Source organism: Chiloscyllium plagiosum, unplaced genomic scaffold (assembly GCF_037043375.1).
Source record: "Chiloscyllium plagiosum isolate Xiang-an unplaced genomic scaffold, Cpla_swu_hap1 HiC_scaffold_29, whole genome shotgun sequence".
Taxonomy (NCBI): domain Eukaryota; kingdom Metazoa; phylum Chordata; class Chondrichthyes; order Orectolobiformes; family Hemiscylliidae; genus Chiloscyllium; species Chiloscyllium plagiosum.
Window position 1 is genome coordinate 7,603,836 of NW_028270167.1, and position 22,485 is coordinate 7,626,320.

The following is a 22,485-nucleotide window of genomic DNA, read 5'->3' on the forward strand; positions in this document are numbered from 1 at the left end:
GCACAGTTCCTTCTGTTTTAATGCTTTTCTCTCTCTCTCTCTATCCTTGCATTTCCTTTCAAAATCCTAATTTAAAATATCAAAAGTTTCTGCTCAATCTCCTAACAAACCTGAAGGTAAGCAACCCAACACAATGGACAGAACATGACATTTGTGTTCAATATCCACCTATTCAGTGCCACATTGTACAGTACACATAACTGAGCACAGGGGGAAAATAGTTGCAGTGTCACTGAACTAGAAATCTAGAATCCCAAACTCCTGTTCTAGGTTTGAAGAGTTAAAAAGGACCCAAGGGGTAACTTTATCACAGAGTGGTGTTTGGATAGAATGAACTGCTAGAGGAAATGGTGGAGGCAGGTACAATTACAACATTTAAAAGGCATCTGAATGGATACATGAATAGGAAGGATTTGGAGAGATACAGTTCAAATGGGACTAGATTAATTTAGGATGTGTGTTGGACTGAAAAATCTGTTTCTTGTTGATTAACTATGGCAAATGGTGGAACTTAATTAGAAAAAAACCCGAAAGGCTGGCCTAATAGTATTCAGGTGATCACTGCTGCTTATCATGAAACCCCATTTGGCTCTTCAGAGAGGAAACTCCATTGTCCTTGCCGGCCCTGGTCAACACGTGACTCCAGGCCGAAAGCGAATGGGTTGACTCTTTTACGGCCAATTAGGGATCGACAGTTGCTAGTCAGCAAATCACTGGCTCTGGGACAAGGAAAAAAAACCCAGAAACTGGGCTGAGGAGGATGCTGGAAATCGTACATGAATGCTAAAGGTGTTTGAACCATTGAAATAAGTGAACATGACCCCCGCAGAGGCACGTGCATGATCGAACAAGGCTTAATAATTAATAGTCTATCCTTGCAGCCACGAGCTGAGATCACAGGAGAAGCGCTTGGAGCACATCCTCAGTCTTGCAACATATGGGGGTTGTCAGTGTGGCGTTCAAAGTCATTAAGGAAGAAAAGGGGCAGCTCCACATTACACAAAGTGAAGCAAGCTCTACTAAGGCTGGTACAACAAGTAAAGGGAGCAAGGCAGCCGAGGGGATGCATAGAAACCATTGGTTTCTGAAATAGCAACCGCATCGACTGACAACAACTCCTTTTTACTCTTTTAGGAATCTATGAAAAGACTGCAGCAGAGAGAAACTTTACGCCTTAAATTAAAATCTGGAAGTGGACAAGCAGGTTAGATAATAGGAAACGTCATTTCAATTCCATTTGCTGTGTAGGCGTTCTCGAGAGAGACGGTTTCGGAAAGTACTGAGATGAAGTAGGAATTCTAGTAGACTCCCCCAACTTGGTTTTGATTTCAAATTTGGCTATTTTTTAAAACAAGTTTTTTCTTTTGAAAAAAGACTCCGAGGGGAGAGAAAAATTTTTGTTAGTCTTCCCCTGATTTAAAAAAAAAATCAGAAATTGAGGTGACAACGCAATATTGCCTAGTAAATGTTTTACAATTAATTCGTTCAGGATAACGTTAAGTGATTTGAACTTCTTCGAGCTCGTTTTAAAACTGGTCACTCTTCCAACGTTTCAGGGATGGTTTCTGTAAGTTACACAATTCATTCGTCCAGGGTTTGTTTTTGGGGGGGCTACAACTGTGTCTCTATATTTGTTCCGGGTGCAAAAGTCAAGTGGCAAATAAATTATTTAAAAATACAATTAAATCGTTTAGTGATTAACTCTAGTCACGGGGTACATCAGCAACATGCTCCACGCTATTCATGTTTCTGGAGTACGTGTTTTAAATGGAGAGGGCGCTGTCCAACAGAAACTGAGGATTAATTACTGACTAGAGGGAATCTCAATTCGAGTTCTTAAATTCCGAACTAACGAGATGGAAACAGTTACAGAATGGGTTAATTCGGATATGAAGCGATCCCAACTCTTGTCTCCCCCTTCCCCCACCTCTTGGTTCTCAAGTGGAGAAGTGATTCAAATGTATTTTCTGTTTGAGCCCGCAATATTGAACCTGATTAACCAAACAAATAGTTGGGGAAAGCTCAGCAGGTGTGGAGAGAGCAACCCGAGTTCCTGTTTCTGGTGGAGGATTCCTTCCTCATTGCGGACTATCTGCCCCCATGTAAACCTTCCAAACCCGTGACTTCTGTCATCTCGAGGGACCAAGGGCAGCTGATACATAGGAACACCACCCACCCTGCAAGTTGTCCTCCAAGTCACTCACCAGCCTGACATGGAAATATTTCACTGTTTTCCGTCAAAGTCCTGGAACTTTCCCAGTAACTAAGTTGTGGGTGTCCTTACACCAAATGGACTAAGGGTGTTCAAGAAGGCTGCGCACCACCATCTTTCCCAGGGCAACTAGGGAAGATAATAAATACTGGCCCAGGAGAGAAGTCTTTTTTAAAAAAAAACCTGCCTCAATTGCTTTCGGTCATGTTTCGCGTGTATTTTGATGTATAGTTCGTACGGTGTTTTTTCTCCCCCCCCCCCCCCGTGATAAACCGTGTCAGCGCCAGGCTTTAAGTGGTAGCAAATGACTCTAGAGAGATTCAGCCTTGGCTTGTGCACGCCAACCCATCAACTCTCTCACACATACTGTCCTGACACACTACCAACGGGGCTAAAGTAAGACAGAATTGTCGATGCTGGAGAAACTCAGCAGGTCTGGCAGTATTTTACTGTGATGCAATGTAGGACCACCGGATGTTTCAACTCCAGGACGGGTGGGAAATAGGGCTAGTGTAACGGTCCATCCAATCAGCTACGGTGTAATAATCCATTTTTTAAAAAACCTGTTAATAGTATTGGACCTTGAGTAGTATACAGAATACTTGCACTTAAAAACTGGTCTGCTTAAATAGACTGTCTGGGCTTTTGCCTGAAATGTCGATTCTCCTGCTCCTCGGATGCTACCTGACCTGCTGTGCTTTCCCAGCAGCACACTCTTGACCACATAGAAGAAGCCATTGGCCAAGCTGTGTGTGTAATGGGAATATACCACCTTGAAGGAGGGTCCCTGAACTCGAAACGTTAACTGTTTCTCTCTCCACAGATGCTGCCAGACTTGCTGAGTTTATCCAGCCATTTCACTTTTTTAAAATGTTTCCGATTCGCGGTAATTTTGTTTTCTTCTGGTTTCTGTAGCGGGCGTTCAAAGCGCAGTGGTGTGATTGTAGTCAGTGACTCCCCAGGATGGTTCCTAATATGACATTCTCAATAAAACATCATGACTGGCCTCATTAAAGTTGTGAGTAGCTCATTTGGCCACTTACAAGCACAGCGTCCACCTACTCAGTGAAACTTGGTCTGGCCCTGACACACAGACACACACTCGCTCACGGCATCTTGCTGTATATTCGTGCCACGGACTTCCTGCGTGAACAATGTGTAATCTACTTCCACAGAGCTAGCGCCTTGTCATAAGGCAGCCTACTGCATTATTTGAGCTCCTGTATTGGAATTAACACTCCAGCGATATTTTCTCTCTCTCATGATTTAGAGACTAGCGTCGCTCTGAAAGCTAGTGTGCTTCCAATTAAACCTGTTGGACTATAACTTGGTGTTGTGATTTCTAACACTCCCTCATACGCAGACAAAAACAAAAATACTGGCTCGAAATGTTTTTATTAAGTTGTTTTTCTTAAAAAAGCTAAAATAATCGAGTCCTTCCAGTGACCCTCCGTGTTTTTTTTAATTCGATAGATGTGATTATTGAGTGCGTGTTCCTGAAGATATCGGATTTATTTCTTTAGATATTTTTATAATGGGCTACAGTAAATGATAGTGATAACTAAATTGGTCAGGATTTAGCCACGTGTTTAGCGTGGGTTCATTAGATATGGAGCTGGTTATTACTAACGCAGTTTCGGGTATGACTTTAAAATATATTTTACTTACTGTGCAGGGAATGCAATTTTCACTCATGGATACAGCGACAGGTCTGTACGGTTACAGAAACACCGTGTTTTGGACAGTGCGGAATTGGAATATGTTCCCGACTTACAGCCCAAGATTAAAAACGGGGTTTGCGAGGGCGGAATTGAAAATCATGAAGTTTCCACCCCTGAAGTTTGGCTTTGTATTAGGCGAGGAATAATGGCTGGATATCTGACCCAATTAGCTACATGTGAGAATTCTCCAGTAAAGCGTCTGAGAAGTGGGACGAAAAGTGGGAACCAGAGGACACAGCTTAAAAATACGGGGTGGACCATTTAGGACAGAGATGAGGAGAAACTTCTTCACCCAGAGAGTGGTGGCTGTGTGGAATGCTCTGTCCCAGAGGGCAGTGGAGGCCCAGTCTCTGGATTCATTTAAGAAAGAGTTGGATAGAGCTCTCAAGGATAGTGGAATCAAGGGTTATGGAAATAAGGCAGGAACAGGATACTGATTAAGGATGATCAGCCATGATCATATTGAATGGTGGTGCAGGCTCGAAGGGCAGAATGGCCTACTCCTGCACCTATTGTCTATTGTCATAAATTCCGTTGTGGATTGAAACAGTAGCAAAATAATATCATCACCCCGAGATTCTGCTCCCTCCCAAGCTTGGGGAAGGTTGACAGACTCTTCCAATAAACGTGTGATTATATTTTAAAAGGCAGTCCTGATGAGGAGTCACTAGATTGCAAACGTTTAACACTCCGCTGCCTGAATTGCTCAGTTTCTTTCTCCCAGCACTTTTTGCGTTTCATTTTGTTGAATGGATAGGATTGTCGAGGTTATCCCGCAGAGATGCGGGACGTGTTTGAGGCTCGCGCTGGATTGGAGATTTGGGGGATGGGGGAATGACACAGTGGAGTGAGGATTGGGGATGGGGGGTGGGGGGGGTGAGTTGGTGTAGTGGCAGCTGGTGCCAGGATCAAAGATGGCGAAGCAGCAGTTGTCACAGGGAGCTGGGGCTGGCTCGGCTGCGGTTCTCTGATGTGGCCTTGAGTGAGTGAGAGAGGGAGGAAGGGGGAGAGAGAGACACACACGCGGAGCGATGACGTCTCCAATCTGCTGATTTGCTACATGGAGCCGGAGAGGTGGATGTGAGCGAGTGCGGCGCGCACTGTGAACTGTTTTGTATGCTGTGCTAATAATAGCGTGCATAATTCGGTGAGTACCTCCAGACTGAGGCCGCTACTGAATGAAAAAACGATTGTATCAATATATATTTTTTAAAAAAAACCGTGTTGATTTGGAGAGAGGGGGAAGGCAAAAAGATAAGGTATGCAAAAACCAAAATAATGCAACTATTTAGCTTTTGTGATAATTTAATGGTGTTTGACTTTCTGCCTTTTTTTTGCTCTTGGCTCGCTTTGTTTGCGAAGGAAATACATTTTTGTCCGGGGAACTCTCCTGATGAGATACCGGTGTGCATCCCTGCAATAACCAACAGTGAAAGTGTGTTTTAAAAAAAAAACAGTGAGGTACATTTGTAAATGTGTGTGTTGTGAGAGCTGGCGGATCCGTCTTTGTTAGCCGGCACTTGGAATTTGAAGCTGTTTCCCGGCACAGATATGGGATCTCTCTTCCCTCTGTGAGTCTCTCCGCTCTGTCTCTCTCCCAGTTCCATCCTGCGGCTGTGTTCAGCCTTTGGACGCGGAGCCGGCTCCTGTTTACAGCCGCTTGTGTGTCTCTGTGTCTGGCTGGATGTATGTATGTGTGTGTGTCTGTTAATCTGATGGCGGAGGCTCTCCCGTTTAGAACTAGTACCGGGAGAGGGGCGACCGAGAAGCCGCTGCTGAGATCCCCCAGCTGAGATCCCGGTGGCCTTTCAGCATCTTTGTGTGTGGGGACGGTGTTAGATTTTTAAATCTCTTGCTGCTGAGATTGAGCCGCCCCCCCGGGAAAGTACCGTTATAAACACATTTCCCTGTAGTCCTTTTAAATCCCTTTTGACATCTCGGAAGGGTTGCGAGCTAAGTCAGATTTGTACATCTCTTTCTGTACAATGTTTGTTTATTTTCCCTTTCTCCAGCTACGACCCTCTTATTTTCTCCTCTTCACTCCCCCACCCGTTGTATTTTTCAACGGTGCTGATCTGACACGTCCGATTTGTGTTTGTGAAATCAACAAGAATCGAATCCCACCGGGTGTGAAACTGACCTGAAATGTACCTCGGGTGAGTTTAGGGGAGGGAGGGAGACGGGGAAGGTTAAGGATGCGGGAGAGGGATGGGTATGGAGTGAGTGGGAGAGAGACGGGGCGAGGATACACACACACTTGCTACAGCTAGCTCCGCCGAGTGCCTGTGGTCGGGGACAGATTTTTATTTCTCTCCCCTGTCTCCCACATACATACACACACAGGACTTGCGAACTTAGTGCTGATCTGAATTTGCAACTGTTTAATACAGCAGCCTTTGCCGCTGTTGGGGTAAAACGTTGGGCGTTTTCAGGATGTGTTTTACTTCAATCAGAATTGGAGATCTGATGGAGCTTTTGACATTTAAAAAAAAAGAGAGTCGCTGAATTTTGAGGATAACTTCCAGCCTCGCCGGGTTATGGTATTTCGGAGCTAAAACGCGATGTGTTTGCGCTTGGAGGGTGACGAGGCGAGGTAACCCACCGCAGACAGGTGGCAGACTACATTCAGGGGAGGGTTGAAATCTTCCTGGCTCAGTTAATGATCACAATTTACAGTGAGAGAGTTTACGTGTTGAGTGCGAGATGTGCCGACTTTAACTTAATCATTTACCCATTTCTGTTCATTGTGTATCATTCCATTTTCGCCCCAATCCTTCCGAATCCAGGAGAGGTGCTCGTCCGGGATATGAACTGATGATTAACGAGTTACGGGGGGGTGGAGGGGGGGAGAGAAAGAGCTTGAACTCCCCTCATCGTTGTTACTCAAACTCCCCCGGGGTATGGGGGGGGGGGGGGGGTAGAGGGACGGAAGCAGGAGGTGGGGAACGCTGCTCTTTTTGAAGGGCTGCCAGCAGCCGCGATGGGCTGATCGGCCGCCTGCTGGGTGGGTGAACGGGTCACCGTGGCCTGCCTGGGATTCTCCGGTACACTCGGAGAGAGAAGACGGGGAAATCCCCCGCCTTCTGACAAAGATTGAGGGGAGGCCCGGGAAGGACACATGCTCATCTGTCATTGACTTTAATCCCACCCGCCCCCCACCCTCACCCTCATTTTCCGCTTGTGGGAGAAGTTGCTCTATAATGTTGCTTTAGCTAACCTCCTTGAGGGATCCGTCTCTGTAATGGGGCGGATTTCCACCCCCGCCCCCCAACCCCTGTCAACATTAAACGCTCACAAATATGTTAATAAACGAATCTGTTGTCAGTAGAGTGTGTGGTTTTGGAGATGCAATGGATTTGTAAAGCTGATCTCTGACTCTCGCTCCCTCTCCCTCCATCTCAGTCTCTCCCATTGAGGGGCCAGTTCCCCGGGTCTGAGCTCTGTCGGGGGCTCACCAACAGCAGCCAATACCTTCCTCATTTTCTACCTGTTACTCTCTCCCTGCTTCCCCTCCCTCCCTCCAACGCTTTGAGTTGCAGCCAGGAGTCAATCAATCAATCAATCACTCACAGGTATGGATGACCCATTGCCTTTTTGCCCAGCTTTGTGGCTTTTCTCACCTTCAGAGTACAATATGTTTGAAGAGGCCAGAGACTCCTCACTAGTGGAACCTATTGAGCAGCAGGTAGGAGAAAGTGAGGACTGCAGAAGCTGGAGAGTCAGAGTCGAAAAGCTGGAAAAACCCAGCAGGTCAGGCAGCGTCCGATGGGCTGGAGATCTGATGAAGGGCTTATGCCCGGAATGTTAACTCTCCTGCTCCTCGGATGCTGCCTGACCTGCTAGGCTTTTCCAGTGCCATCCTTTTGGATTCTATTGAGCAGCAGAATCTATTGTAGATTGTGTAGTTTGGTGGCACAGATGGGCCGAAGGTTCTCTTCTGTACTGCATAATTATGATGCTAGTCTCTTTCAACATTGTGGAAGGACATTAGATTTAAGTGGAAGCTTTGTTTTTGTGTAATGTGTTGGTACTGCAATGACACAGGGTAGAGTACTGTAATAAATACCTCCCTGAGGATAGCATTGCCTTTTCAGCCCAGTGTGTACTTGTTAGCCTTTCTCAAACCTCATCAATGCTCCAATATCTGATCAGATCTTTACTGTTTTATTATACATACATAAAACAGGCTGTTTGGCCCATCAATGTCATGTCACATCCCTCCTATCTCTTTTTATCTTAATCTCTGCACTTTCCTTCTTTTCTCTCATGACTTAAGTGACTCAATGTCAGTCACCTCAACAGTTTTGAGATAAAGAGCAGGAGGTTTAGGCAGAATTTGAAGTATTTCATTTAGTGGGTATTTGGAACACACTGCCTTAAAAGGGTGGTAGAGGAAAGAATTCTCAAGGCATTCAAGAACTATCTGGACGAGAACTTGAAATATGATAGAGTGTGCAAGACGACAGGCAAGTGACGAAAAACTGTCCAGAATAGGTGGATGACTGCTGTGGAAAGGATGGGCCGAAGGGCCTTTTTTACTCCTGACTCTCTAACTACTGTGTTAGAGAATTTTTTATTCTTTTGTGGGATGTGGGTGCTGCTGGCTGACCAGCATTTATTGCCCATCCCTAGTTTTCCTTCCACTTGATGTTTCCCTCACGTTCTACGGTCTTTGGCCCCCAAAAAAAACACAAGAATACCAAGACCTTTTTGTTTTGGTGTTCTTGTGAACATGCAGATGGAATTATTTTCAAATTGAAAATATTCATGCTGTTTCTTACTGTTTTAATGCCTTCTCAATTTTTTTTGTCTTTTGCCTTCTGTCTTTTCCAACTTTCTGACCCTTCTTTCTCTATTATTTCCCTCACCTCTATTACTTTCAATTGTCCCAGACATTCCTTTTTCTTCTGTGATCCCTGTCCTCAAAGTGGAAACCCAGGGATATTTAAAAATATTTGAATGATGTGAAGATTATTCATATTCAGAGTTTAGGTAGTCTATGCATCCCAAGAAATTGAAGATGGCCATTATGCTTTGTGAAAAAAATCTGTGCTATGTCCCAATCTGCAAATTATTTTCTCGCTCCCCCCTGTTTATCCAGCCTCCCATTTTGTCCTCACTCTTCCCAGCTCAATTATTTGAAAATTGTGTACCTGGCTCTGTGCTCCCATGGATGGACATCTCTACTGTTTGTGATTGTTGGGAAAGTACTGTCACTGAATGTTTGAGTCTGTGATGCACCTTGTGGTTGAATAACTTCTGACGCATTCCTTTAGGCTACAAATAAAGTGATTCCCAAAGCAAGTCTGATACCTGCTCAAAGGAGCAATGTGACAGATTCCCAAATGTGAAGGGGGTGATTTGGGAAGGAAAACTTGAAAGAGATTCAATTCTCTTTGGAGCAATGATTAAACAAAAAATTCCTTGCATAAGATACAGTGAAATATCAAAAATTATAGATTAATGAAGACTGTAACATTCTTACAATAAATCACAAACAGATTAAGGAACTTAAATGGGAATGAGTGAAGGGCCAATTTAGGGCAGTTTGTTCAGAAAAACTTGTTTATTATAAAGAATAAGAATTCCAGAAATGAACAAGTTCCCCTCCAAACCACATCATAACATCCTGACTTGGAACTGTATCACCATTCCTTTACTGTTGCTGGGTCAAACTCTTGGCCCTCCCTCCCTAACAGCACTGTGGGTTTATCTACTCCCCAAGGTCTGCAGTGGTTCAAGAGTACAATTTGCCATCAACTTCTCCAGGGCCAATAGTGATTGACCACTAATGTTGGCCCAGTCAGCGACACCCAGATCCTCTGAAAGAATTTTAGAAAGAAGCTTGCAATTACCTACCCAAAAATGTTATGGAGGCAAAAATGTTGGGGTTATTTCAGTGCATGATTTTCAATACATGCATTTATAAAGTCTGTCTTGACCTTGTGTTCCAAAGTGTTGTGCAAAGTTTTTATCTGAAGTGTAGTCCCTGTTTCTTGTAGAGCATGGAAGCTTTAAGATTTTTTTTTTGGGGCCAAAATCTTGCTCCATTTTGTCAACTAAATTTGTAAAATCCATAATAAAATTTGATGTTTTAAAAAATTAAATTCTAGTTATTTCTCTACCTAATGAAAACAGTTGAGCTTTTCCACTGGTGAGGGATTGTTTTGGTATCAGGTGAGAGACGCTGTTCCATGGTGTGAAATCCTTACAATATACTTTTAGTGATCATTGTCTTTAAAGTTTTGTGTGTAGTCAGGAATAATAGTGCTTGAACAGGAAGTTGAAAAGTTTTTGTCATTGAGTGCATGAAGGGTGAGAAAAGGAAGGAGAGTTATCGGAACAAGGACATGAGATTTAACAGTAAATTTGTTAATTGCAACTTGGCTATTGAGTTAGAAATAATTTTAAAGATTTGAGGATACAGCTTTTGGAAGCAGTGGTTTCTTTTGTAACAAGGTGCACACATTGAGGAATGATGGATGCTTATCCATATTACAATGTACAGACATGATCAAATTTCTAAATAGTTTTTTTTACTTGCACCATCTGTACTCCTGGGGTGTCTTGAAACAGTCCTGTTTTACGGACAAAATTTAAATATCGAGAGTGTAATGTCCTAGTGAATGAGAAAACAACAAGTCTTTCACGAGCTCCATGACCAGTAGATTTTAGAAATTAAAAAGTCAATGACCTTTCCTAATAGACATCCATATTGCATGTTTTTGTTCCTTTTGTAAGGAAATTACAGCCTGTGCTCAAAATGAGATGCTGTTCTTTTTCTCCCCCCTGGAAATTAGTAATTATTTTTATTTCATTGCAGAATATGTGCCTTAGTGTTATTGGAATTGCTTATGTAAATATTGATTGTGTCTCATCACAAAAATAAAGGAATGGTTAGACAAGAAGTCATTTCCAGGAAGATGCAACTCTTATCCAGTTCATTTGGTTTAGCCATTTTCTTGTGTTTATACAGCACCTTATTACATGCCAAAGCATTTCACAAACTATTAAGTTGTTACTGGATATGTTGGATAAACATAAATGCATTTTGTGGACACCAATATACCAAGCTCCAACAACGGCTTGCATTTATAAAGCAGCCTTTTTAATGGAGTAGTACATCAAATAGATTTGAGGAGGGAAATGCAATAAAATTTAGTACTGACCATGTAAGGAGATATTGGTTGGATGACTAAAAGCCTGGTCAGATGTGGGGTTTAGTGGGCATTCTAGAGTTTAAGATCCAAAAAGCTGATAACATGGACGCCATTTGTGGATTTTTTTCTTGTAAAAGTCAAGTTTGCTTAAGAAGTCAACATTATCCCAACTAAATCTAGTCCCAACTGCCAGCAACCAGCCCCTATCCATCCAAACCCTTCCTATTCATATACCCATCCAGATGCCTTTTAAATGTTGCAATTGTACTAGCCTCTACCACTTCCTCTGGCAGCTCATTCCATACACGTACCACCGTCTGCATGAAAAACTGCCCCTTAGGTCTCATATCTTTCCCCTCTCACCCTAAACCTATACCCTCTGGTTCTGGACTCCCTCAGCCCATGGAAAAGACTTTGCCTATTTATCCAATCCATGCCCCTCATGATGGGGATATCTGTTCTGCATGGACAGGTTGAACTGAAGGGTCTGGTTCCGTGCTATACATCTCTCTGATTCTGATTAGAGGTGCACCACGATCTTTGAGGATTGTAAAGCTGTTAGAGTTGAGGATGGCGATGGGTATGGAGGGATTTGAAAACCAAGAATCATCTTAACTAGTGATGTGAATGATGAATCCCCATTTAAGGTTTTTGAGGTGGAAATGTTGACCAGGGAGAACATCCCTTCCACACCAAGTAGCTCTAGGTAAATGAGTCTCAACATAACATTCTGACAGCATGTCCAACAATCTAAGCCTTGGTGTGGGACTGGAAATCACAATCTTCTGATTCTCAAAGGTGAGAGTTTGACTCAGTTGGATGAAAATACTGGGAGTGAAAATACTTTCTCTAAATGAGAGAGTTGGAAACAAATGAAGTTGCGTGGATTTTACTTACACTTAGCAAGATTGCTTCTGCATCTTTTAAATGGTCTAAGTTAGGATTGTGGTGGCGTTGTACTGCTCTTCTTTAGAGTCAAGAAGGTTAAGGCTCCACTTAATACTCCATGCTTATAAGGATTTAATAGAGTAACTTAAGAAACTTTTGTGCTGAGCAGGGTACATAGACTCTTGTGAATTAGATAGAGAACGAGAGAATGAGAAATTGAATGCAATACAGAGTTGTTGTGACCTGGCACATGGTGTGTGAAAGGCCAGTGAAAGCAGATTTAATAGTAACCTTTTTCTAATTTGGGAATAATGGATAATACTTAAAGAAAAGAGGGAGTGAGCAGAGCAGTTGTTTCAAGAATGGCCTTCTTCCAACCCGGACTATTCTATGAAACCTGCTGCTTGGAAAGCTTGTTTTCTTCAGTGTCTACAAAGCATATTGCTAATCAAGGTCATGTCAGTAATAATGACTGGATGTAAGGGAATTGTGTGTGCTGAATGTCACTTCAATTTAGGTTCAGTTAGTACGAGTCCACTAACATGATACATTTCCAATGTTGGTGGGACATGTACGTTTTGACTGAGGTCAGTTTTTCTATCTCTCACTCCGTCACCAATATTAATAGTTTGCGGTTTTCATATTTTTTTCAATCTTCTGTTTTGGAGACGGTGGATCAGAGAGGAATTTGCAGGCTAATATGATGGGTAAGTAGTATACATACCATACTATACAGTTGGGTAGGAGTGGAGGACGTGTATGCAGCAGGGAAGTGAGATTGAACCCACAGAGCCCAAGAATCCTGGATATCAACTCTGAATTCTGAGTGGGACCATTGTCAGCTCTTGGTGGAACTGTTTGGACTCTGCAGCAGAAATGCTCCCACTGAACATTAATCTCGCTCCATTCTCTACCGGTGTTGCACAATCCAGAAATCGCTCATCAACCAATAATTCACAGAGCCTGATGAAATACTACTGCTTTGCATTTTATCTTTTTCTACATTTACTGTGTCACCATGAAGACACAGGATCCCACATTTTAAAATAAAATACATTTATTCATGGGATTTAAGTATTGTCGGCAAAGCCAGTCGTTCACATCCATCTCTAATTGCCTTTAAAAAGCTTACAGTGGGTGCCGTCTTTAAGCTGCTGTAAATCAGATGGTGAAGGTACACCCACAGTGTCTTTGGGGAGGGCGATTCAGAATTATAAATTTGTGATGAAATGGTTATTATAGATGATTTGTCTCCCGAGGGTGGTGGCATTTCCGTGTACCTGTTGCATCCTGTCCTTGGAGGTGGTGGAGTTTGTAGGCTTGGAGAGTAGCAAAATCTTTGGTAACGCTGCTAGTGAGTTGTGTGGGTGTTACACATTAAACTCTTCTGATGTAATCTACTTGTGCAATATTCTCACTTTTCCTGGAGTCTCAAACTCCTTGTAAATTCTTCCTGGATGAAGGGCATTCAAAGATTCCATTTTTCTGCTGGGGATTCTGCTGATGAACTTGGCTAGTTTGGTGAAAACCTTGACAAGACATCAATGACTGTGTGCTGTGCAAAACTGTCGCTCATCATACTTTCAGCAATGTTTGCTATTGCCATCCTTTCTGTCCTGTCTGTTCCGGTCATGTTTTTCACCTCTTTAGAGATGGTGTGAAACCAGTGTCAGAGCATAGGCACCCATCTGTATTGTGCATTCACATGTAATCACTCAGTTCTTTCAGCCAGTGGATAACTGGAGATGGTTGTGTGAATTGGTGATTGTCCTTTTGAATAACGTGGAATAACATGATCAGATCTGGATAGATTGAAGACATTGGGGCTCTCCTGTAGAAGAGAGATAGATGAAGGGGTGATAAAATGGAAATCTATTCATACTATGTCACTCCTATTACAAGGTTTAAACTGTAGAAGTGTTTCCACTCAGGGGTTTGAAACTTGGAACCATATTTATATGATGGCTATAAATCCAATGGGACAGAAAGTCCTCTCACCCAGACAATATGGAACTTGTTGCTATAAGATATAGTTGAAGCAAATTGGGTAATGCATTTAAGGGAAAGCTAGACAAGATTGTGGGAAAGAGCTAGACGGGTAACTTGATAGGAGAAGGGGAGGCATTCATGTAAAGCAGGTGGGGCAAATGGCCTGTTTTGCTCACGCTATGTATTGCTTGCTCCCACACCTTTCCTCCATTTTATGCAATTAAAGTTTCTCACTGTGAACTTAACCATTAGTAATGCTGAGTGACCTTTGGTATGTTTTTGTTGTTGCTGGGGTGTTAAAATCCATGTTGTGGTCCACGTTGTTCTGATGTGATCCCACCACCAAGTGACCATGCAATACCGCCTGAATTCTAATCGAAATATGGCTCCGTGGGTTGAAGGTTGTTCTCAAGACATGCTCCGTGTGGTGATAGTATAATCAGGAGCTGGATACAACAGGCCAAGATGAGTTAGTTGTTCTACCCAAGAATATTTGGCTTTGATGAGCCAAATGTTAGCAGCCGATTTGGAGCCAATTGGAATGGAGCCATATCAAATTACTGAAAGTGAAGGTACCAATGGAAAGCATCAGGGGATACGTGACTCCTTCGTTTCAGGTTTTATGTAACACTTGTGTTTGTGTCTTTCACACGATAGAATTCTATGGTACAGAAGGAAGGCATTCAGCCCTTTACTGCTAACACTCTGTCTAAAAGAGCTATCAATTCATCCGGTTTCTCTGCTCTTTTCTCAAAAAGGAATAATAAATATAGGGTTAAGTGTGTCTTTTTTGAAACTAATGATTAAATTTGTTTCCCCCACTCTTGCAGGCAGTGCAGTTCAGGTCACAAAAAACGCACCGTTTTTGCCAACTATCTTTTAAAACTGCTGTTTTTGTGGCTGCTGCCTCTCGTGCTGTCTCTTTCTTCTCTTTCACGCCCTTGTTCTTTGCATTCTGCACACCTTCTTCTTGGGGTTTAGTTGGATTGCAGTGGTCAATAAAGGTGGGTATTGTCCCTACGCTGGATTCCGATAATATCTCTGGGCACTCACTAAATTGCATTTTGTTCATGCCATACTTCAATCAAATTACCACCTTTCTTTGTCCTGTGGAAATTTCAAATAATTAATCTTGGCTATCAAAGTTTATCAGGGATAGTGATCGTATTGGCTGGTAATTAATTTAGGAAGATGGAAGGTTTTGCCTAGTGCTGCATCTGGGAAAAAAGCAGGGTAGTAAATAACCTTCACGAAAAGCATTTGTCACCATGGATTAAATACTATATTTGTGGCTATATTGATTTATGACTAAAGCACTTAATGTTCTACAGTCCAGCACATGATAAACAATAACCAGAGTTTAGGATGAATTCTGCAAGGGGAAATAAAACTATAGCACAGTTTTGGTACTTTAAATTAAAGGGCTACCTTAAACAACTATTTAAAAATTCTCATTTTCTAGAAAAGGCTACAGTTTGTGTTTGTTCACTTTGAAAAAATTCAATCATAGGATGTGAGCATCAGTGACTAGGCCAGCATTTATTACTGATCCCCAATCGCCTAGGAGACAGTTTAGAGTCAATTACATAGCTGTAGGTCTGGAGTCACATGTAAGTCAGACTAGGCAAGGACAAAAATTTCCTTTCCCTAAAGGACTTGAGGGATTACGGAGAGTGAGAAGGTGGAGAGAGGTGAGGCAACGTAAATAAGAGGGACAAGTTCCAATTGGAAGTGTTGCTGGACCAGGAGCCAATATTGCTCATCAGGGGGTGATGGGTGATTGGGAGATGTTTCATGCTCTGGTATGGGGTGGCAGAGTTTTCGTGATGTTGTAACCAATCCCAGGCATATCACAAATGTGCTAAGGCAATAACCACCACCTGAGCAGCAAAGGAGAAATTAAGAAGAATGGCCAAATAAGAGATTTTTGAAATAGGAGGGGAAGATGACAAGAGGAGAGAGTATTTTTTTAGGAACCATTATATCAAGGTTTTGCCTCTGAAGGTGTGATTTGAGATCAGGGAATGGGGTATTGAATTGTATGAGAATCCTGAGCAACAGAATGGAGGATTTCATAGGATTGGGCAGTCGCGCTGAAGTGGATGGGGTGGGGTCATGAAAGGACTTGGAGACAAATATCTAAATCTAATTTGCCTCGGAGTCTGGGTGGGCTATGTGGGGTATGGGGGAGGTGAGAGGGAGTTGCTTGACAGTGGAACTTGCTTTCCGTCAAAGTATTAGTCAGTTCTAAAATTGTTGACTTTTTGTTCCTGCAGATAACTGAACACCTGTACGCTAAGCCGTGTAACTAACTGCCACAGACATCCTCATGAGTTGGTCCAGCGTACAGCAGAGTGGTGGATTTGATTAAAAATGGGATTAATAAAGCTTCAGAACCCCAGCCATCCCTCGGCGCTCCTTCACAAGGCCAACCAGATGCGACTTTTGGGGACTCTGTGTGATGTGGTGATCTTGGTGGATAGTCAAGAATTTCATGCCCATCGGACTGTCTTAGCTTGTACGAGCAAGATGTTTGAGATTTTGTTTCTTCGCAACAGTCAGCATTACACCTTGGACTTCCTTTCACCAAAGACCTTCCAACAGATTCTCGAGTATGCTTACACTGCCACGCTCCAGGCGAAAGTTGAAGACTTGGACGATCTACTGTATGCGGCTGAGATCTTGGAGATTGAGTATCTGGAGGAACAGTGTTTGAAGATTCTAGAGACTATCCAGACCACAGATGATAATGATGCAGAAATGACAGTCACCGAAGACGAGGATGGAGGCAAGACCAAGTTTAACAAGAATATATTGGTGACAAAACAACTGTCTGGTGAAGAGGTTGGCTATATGAGTAATCAGGCTGTACCAGTCAGGACAATGGAAGAACAAAGCCCTTCTGTCTCCACATCATTTGGGCTTTCAGCAATGAGCCCCACCAAAGCTGCTGTAGATAGTCTCATGAGTATTGGACAGTCAATTATTCAAGGGTCTTTACAACAAGCCTCAGCAGATGAAGCATTCACTGCTGGGGAGAGGCATACCATGCTAACTGAAGTCAAGCACGAGATGATGCAGGTAGAGGAGGGATCCAGTCCCAAGACTGGCGAATCGGGCTCTTCAGCAGGTGAAAAGTTATCTGACACAGATAGGTACAAAGAAGCCCCTGGCACGCCAACACGTAGCAGTGTCATCACCAGTGCCCGTGAGCTGCACTATGTTCGTGAGGAAAACTCTGGAGAGCAAGCTCACGAGGCAGGGCTGGGTATACAAGGCAGCTTGGAGAGCAACCCCAACATGCAGGCTGAGAAACATGGCACGTTGTACCCTGTCCAATTCAACCGCAGAACTGACGGTCTGTTGGAGGTGCCTACTTCCTTATCCTCTGCTCTCCACGTGCAGCCTACACTCTCTGTGGCTATGGACTTTACTGGTTATGGGGGGCTTCTGCCTCAAGGTTTCATTCAGAGGGAACTTTTCAACAAATTGGGCGAGCTTGCAGTGGGCATGAAGACAGAGAATAGATCTGCCAGTGAGAGGTGTAACGTTTGTGGCATGGAGCTATCAGATAATGACGCCATTGAACAACACAGGTAAAGACATTGCGACCATGCCTTGTGGCACTCCTTGAAGGGTTGTTTAGCCAGTGGCAATGCACCCAGTCCTTATTCCGATTATTGGGTGCTGGCAAAGGGAACTGATGAGAGGTTACAAATGGGCAGCTACGAGAAAAATGAGAAGGATCTTTACAGAGTCATAGGATGTTAAGAGGCTTTTTTCTTTAATTTGAAATTTAAGGCCTGTCCATCTCCTCAATCTTGCTCCTGTATCTTTCTCCATGAACTGTCAGTTCTGATCCTGGTCGCCAGCTCACAGTCTAGGCCCTTTTAAGTTTCCCGTTTTACAAGCAGCTGTCTAATACCCTTTTAAATAATTTATGAACTCCACGACATGTTTTATAGCATACCACTCTCTGCTCTAACCAGCTTCTGTGCAAAAATCATTCTTTTTTTTTCTGACCTCCCCATTTGTCTCTCCGATAGTCTACAACCAGCAACAGTGGAGATAGACAAACATCTTTTTAAAATATAACTAAAACTGACCGGTGTTTTCGTTTTAATGGGAGCCTCTTAGATGGGTTAGGTATAGAAGGCTTAAGGGGCTAAATGGTCTACTATTCCTATGGTCTCATTAGCATTCAGCTTGGAGTGGGAGAAGATTTGTAAAAGACTCTGTTTAACATAGATGAACGTAAAGTACAAGATGGAAAATGAAACCGCATATGTACTCCATGAATGCCGTAGGATTTGTTGAAGATTCAGTAGAAGGAGTGCTCCTAGGCTCAAGAACTGATGGGTCCAACCAAAGGTAGCACAGCATAGAAATTGTACGGGCATCCAAATAGATGGTTTTCCTTGTCCATACTTGTTATCCTTAAGATCTGTTTCTGTTAGTAGTATTCCTTGGGATGAGTGAGGGTAATACAGTCTGTCAACCATTGCTTAATCCTGAAACCAAACTGTCCTTCAACTTTTCCTGGATATTATCTCGTGGGATCCAGGACTGCACAGTGAAAAACTGGTATTGGTTGGTTTCGTTATTGAAGGAAGGTTTAGCGAGTACAAAATGCATGTATTCTGAAGGATGCAGGTTGTATGTAGCAGGCAGTAGAATGTTGTGTCACTGTTTCTCTCAGTCTCTCATTGATCAAATTTCTCTCTAATGTGAGGCAATAATGGAACAATGTTCCGAAAGGACTTCAGCTCTGTTGCAGTGTACCAGCTGGGGGACAGCACTGATGGGTATAAGTCAATTCCAGTAAAACAGGGTGCTCTCTGAATGGAGGCACAGTGTTGTTGGGCACACATCTACAGTTGTACAACACTGGGATATGTTTGTGGTGTAAGCAAGAATGTCACTCAAACAGGAACCAAATGAGCTCAGATTTCTCTGAGCAAGGGGTCAAAAATTGGATTTTTCTGGATCAGTTTGTCAATTTAATGGTTCTAGAAAGCGCTTACTGTCAGCATCCTCCCCAATTTTGAAGAGGCCCTTGTGCATTTTGCAATGCACGCCTCCCACCATCAACCAGATTTGCCTTGTAACAGATCTCCCTGTCAGAGATTTGGAGCCTGTTAATTGACTGAGTCGAAAATAGAGGCGTTGTCCATTTTGCTGGTGGGTGTGGTTCAGCTTAATTTTGACCAACGCCAAACGTTCTTGCTTTGAGACAGTCTAACACCAGTCTGACATATCTCTGTTAGGGCAGTAGAGAATAGTTTTGAATCCTGATGAAAGATTCTAACCTGAAACGTCGCCTCCCCTTCTCCTCTGCTGCTTGACCTGCTGTGCCTTTTCCAACTCAAGCGTTCATTCACTCTGAGCTGGAGTCTGGCACACTCCTCCTGCTGACAATGTAATGTGGACCATGAAGTGACCCACATTGAAAATACTTTCTCTTGCAGCATTAATACTGAGCAACACAGAGGAAGAGGTTGAATAGCCATCTTCTGTGCTGCCCACTCTGATTTGACCATGTTCAGATGCGAGCGGTGGCGTGGAGACTTTGCACCTGGAGTCAAAGACATTTGTGTATAACCCACCAGAGTTGAGCTTCAATAGAAGCAGCATGATGTGATTGTTAAAAATACAAACCCAGTGTGGAGAAGTTCCGTAGGTTTGTTTGGCAAAAGCAGCGGAGAAAGAGTTAACTTTACAAGTCCAATTTGATTCTTTGAAACCTCCTCAGAGAGGTCAGCTCCAGGTTTTCTCCAATCTCTTCACCTGTGACAGGTGGCTGAACATACAGCTAAGAGTGTGGTGTGAAATGTGCAGCACGCACAGGCAGGTTTACAACGCTGGGCTGTCTCACGCCAGAGCGAATGGTTACAAATACGCTAGACGGGGAGGATGTGGGTTTCCAGCCCTCCCCTCCCCTCCCACAAATGATGTGGCTCCTCTTAACACATCTGCAGACGTTGTGAGACCTTTCTTTACTGACTTGTGAAGGACAGCATGTTCCACCGTTGGAGTTGAGAAATAAGTGTGGGGAGTGTAGGCTGGGGATTTTGGGGGTTTGAAATGGAGGCATTATTAATTCCCGGGCTGGTCAGCAAGTAGAGCCAAAGCTAGTTTGTGGAAGTCCACTTTCAGGTTGGGTTTGCTTGCCACTGGAACCCTGATATCTGGTCGCTAAGGCCTTGCTGAAGGTGCAGATTGCTTCTTGTTCCTGAGCAAATGCCTTGGTTTCATTTGTTCCTCATATTGCTGCCAAGGGTGATGGTGTAAGTTAGTCTAATTAGCACAGTTTACAACGAGCAGTGTTGTATTTTGGAATCCAGTTACCGAGGACTGGACTGTGGTGACTCTAATCTGCAATAGGTGAAAGTGAGGACTGCAGATCTTGGAGAGTCAGAGTCGAAAAGTGTAGCGCTGAAAATGCACAACAGATCAGACAGCATCCCAGGAGCAGGAGAATCCTCATGAAGGTCTTATGCCCAAAACGTTGACTCTCTTGCTCCTCTGGTTTTGCCTGACATGCTGTGCTTTTCCAATGCCACACTTTTAAACTCTAATTTGTAATAGTCAGGACCATGGTGGGGTAACAGTGCCAACTCCATAATATCTTGCTGGGTACGTCATCGTCATGTCTGTGTGTCTACTGCAGATAGTATTTGCAAGATCTGGTTATACTAGTTGAGAAGTCACATGAAACTAGGCTATAGTCCAACAGGTTTATTTCAAATCACAAGCTTCTGGAGTGCTGCCCCTAAAGAGCAATCCACCAAAAGCTTGTGATTTCAACCAAAACAGTTGTCATATAACCTGCTATCATATGACTTCTGACCTTGTCCACCACAGTCCAACACCAGTATCTCCACATCATGGTTATACCAGTGTCAGTACTTCTCAAGGTGATAAGATGTGATCAATCAGATCATCCTTACTTTTGGAATATTGCGTGCAATTCTGGTCTCCCTTCTATAGGAAGGATGTTGTGAAACTTGAAAGGGTTTAGAAAAGATTTACGAGGATGTTGCCAGAGTTGGAGGGTTTGAGCTATAGGGAGAGGCTGAACAGCTGGGGCTGTTTTCCCTGGAGCGTCGGAGGCTGAGGGGTGACCTGACAGGTTTATAAAATCATGAGAAGCATGGATAGGGTAAATAGACAAAGTATTTTCCCTGGGATGGGGAAGTCCAGACTAGAGGGCATAGGTTTAGGGTGAGAGGGGAAAGATTTAAAAGGGGCCTAAGGGACAACTTTTTCATGCAGAGGGTGGTGCATGGATGGAATGAACTGCCAGGGGAGGTGGTGGAGGCTGGTACAATTACAACATATAAAAGGCATTTGGAAGGGTACCTGAATAGAAAGGGTTTAGAGGGATATGGAGCAAGTGCTGGCAAATTGGGGCAGCATAGTGGCTCAGTGGTTAGTACTGCTGCCTCACAGTGCCAGAGACCCGGGTTCAATTCCAGCCTTGGGCGATTGTCTATGTGGAGTTTGCATGTTCCCTTGGTGTCTGCGTAGATTTCCTCTTGAGTGCTCCGTTTTCCTCCCACAGTCCAAAATTGTGCAGGTTAGGTGAATTGGTCATGCTAAATTGCCTATAGTGTATAGGGATGTGTAGATTAGATGCATTAGTCAGTAGTAAATACAGGATAGGGGAATGGGTTTGGGTGGAGGGTTGGTGTGGGCTTGTTTGGCTGAAGGGCCTGTTTCTGCACTGTAGGGATTCTCTATAAATTTAGGCTATCTGGTCAGGATGGACGAGACAGACCGAAGGGTCCGTTTCCGTACTATACATTTCTATGACAGACTGAAATCTTGCTCCAATTCTTGCGAATTTCACTGGGGGCAGTTCTGATGGTGTCATATCTTCTGAGGATAGCATCTCATTCGGCTGAGCGACTTTGCATATGAGTTGTATCATGAGTTACACACTAATGTGAAACTTGAACTAATGCATCAGTGGAAAATGTAACAATTTTGGAGAAGAAAAATCACCGTTTTAAGAGCAATTGGCATGTGATCTCATCAGGGAACTCAGAATTTATTGCTTGAAGAACGCAGCATACCCACTTTTTATTCAGCTGTCCGTGGTAATAGTCTGGGCTGCACTCCCTGAAGAGACCCTGGAACTAGATAAAATAGTAACAGGACAGGTGAATATATGTTTAAACACAGAACTATTGAAGGTCATGGGGAAAACCATAGGGATATGGGATTCATTGAATAGCTCTTTCAAAAAGCAATGCAAGACGGAGTGCCCATCTCCTGTGCTGCAAGATTCTGCGGTTGTTTAGGAGCTTAGGATACAGGGTCACTTGCTGTTGTGAAGCTGCAAATTAAAATGCATTGGTATTTGCTTGAAGATGCAGCTTTATGGGAACTCTCTCCGTTCGGCATGTGTAACCTCTGCTGTTGATGATTTCCGGATTTTGAATGAGATTCCTTCGAGAAACCCCTTTAATCTCCACCCCCCCTTAATCTTCTCCCTTCCCGCTACCATTCC

General features: G+C 43.4%; 1 protein-coding gene across 5 annotated transcripts in view; it reads left to right on the forward strand.

Annotated features, from left to right (window-relative positions):
* The first annotated feature begins 1,303 nt into the window (after nt 1–1,303).
* The window catches only part of zbtb16a (zinc finger and BTB domain containing 16a), a 276,188-nt gene continuing 255,006 nt past the window's right edge, over nt 1,304–22,485 (forward strand). Inside the window, exons 1-2 of one of the 5 annotated variants that reach the window (XM_043676535.2) lie at nt 1,304–1,567; nt 16,247–17,566. In XM_043676535.2, coding sequence (XP_043532470.1) covers nt 16,344–17,566 — 1,223 coding nt within the window. In that variant the 5' untranslated portion in view covers nt 1,304–1,567; nt 16,247–16,343. Of the gene's footprint in view, nt 1,568–4,928; nt 5,193–6,188; nt 6,527–7,365; nt 7,506–16,246; nt 17,567–22,485 lie in introns of those variants that run through there. The other 4 variants (XM_043676534.2, XM_043676533.2, XM_043676540.2 and 1 more) reach the window with 4 other exon arrangements.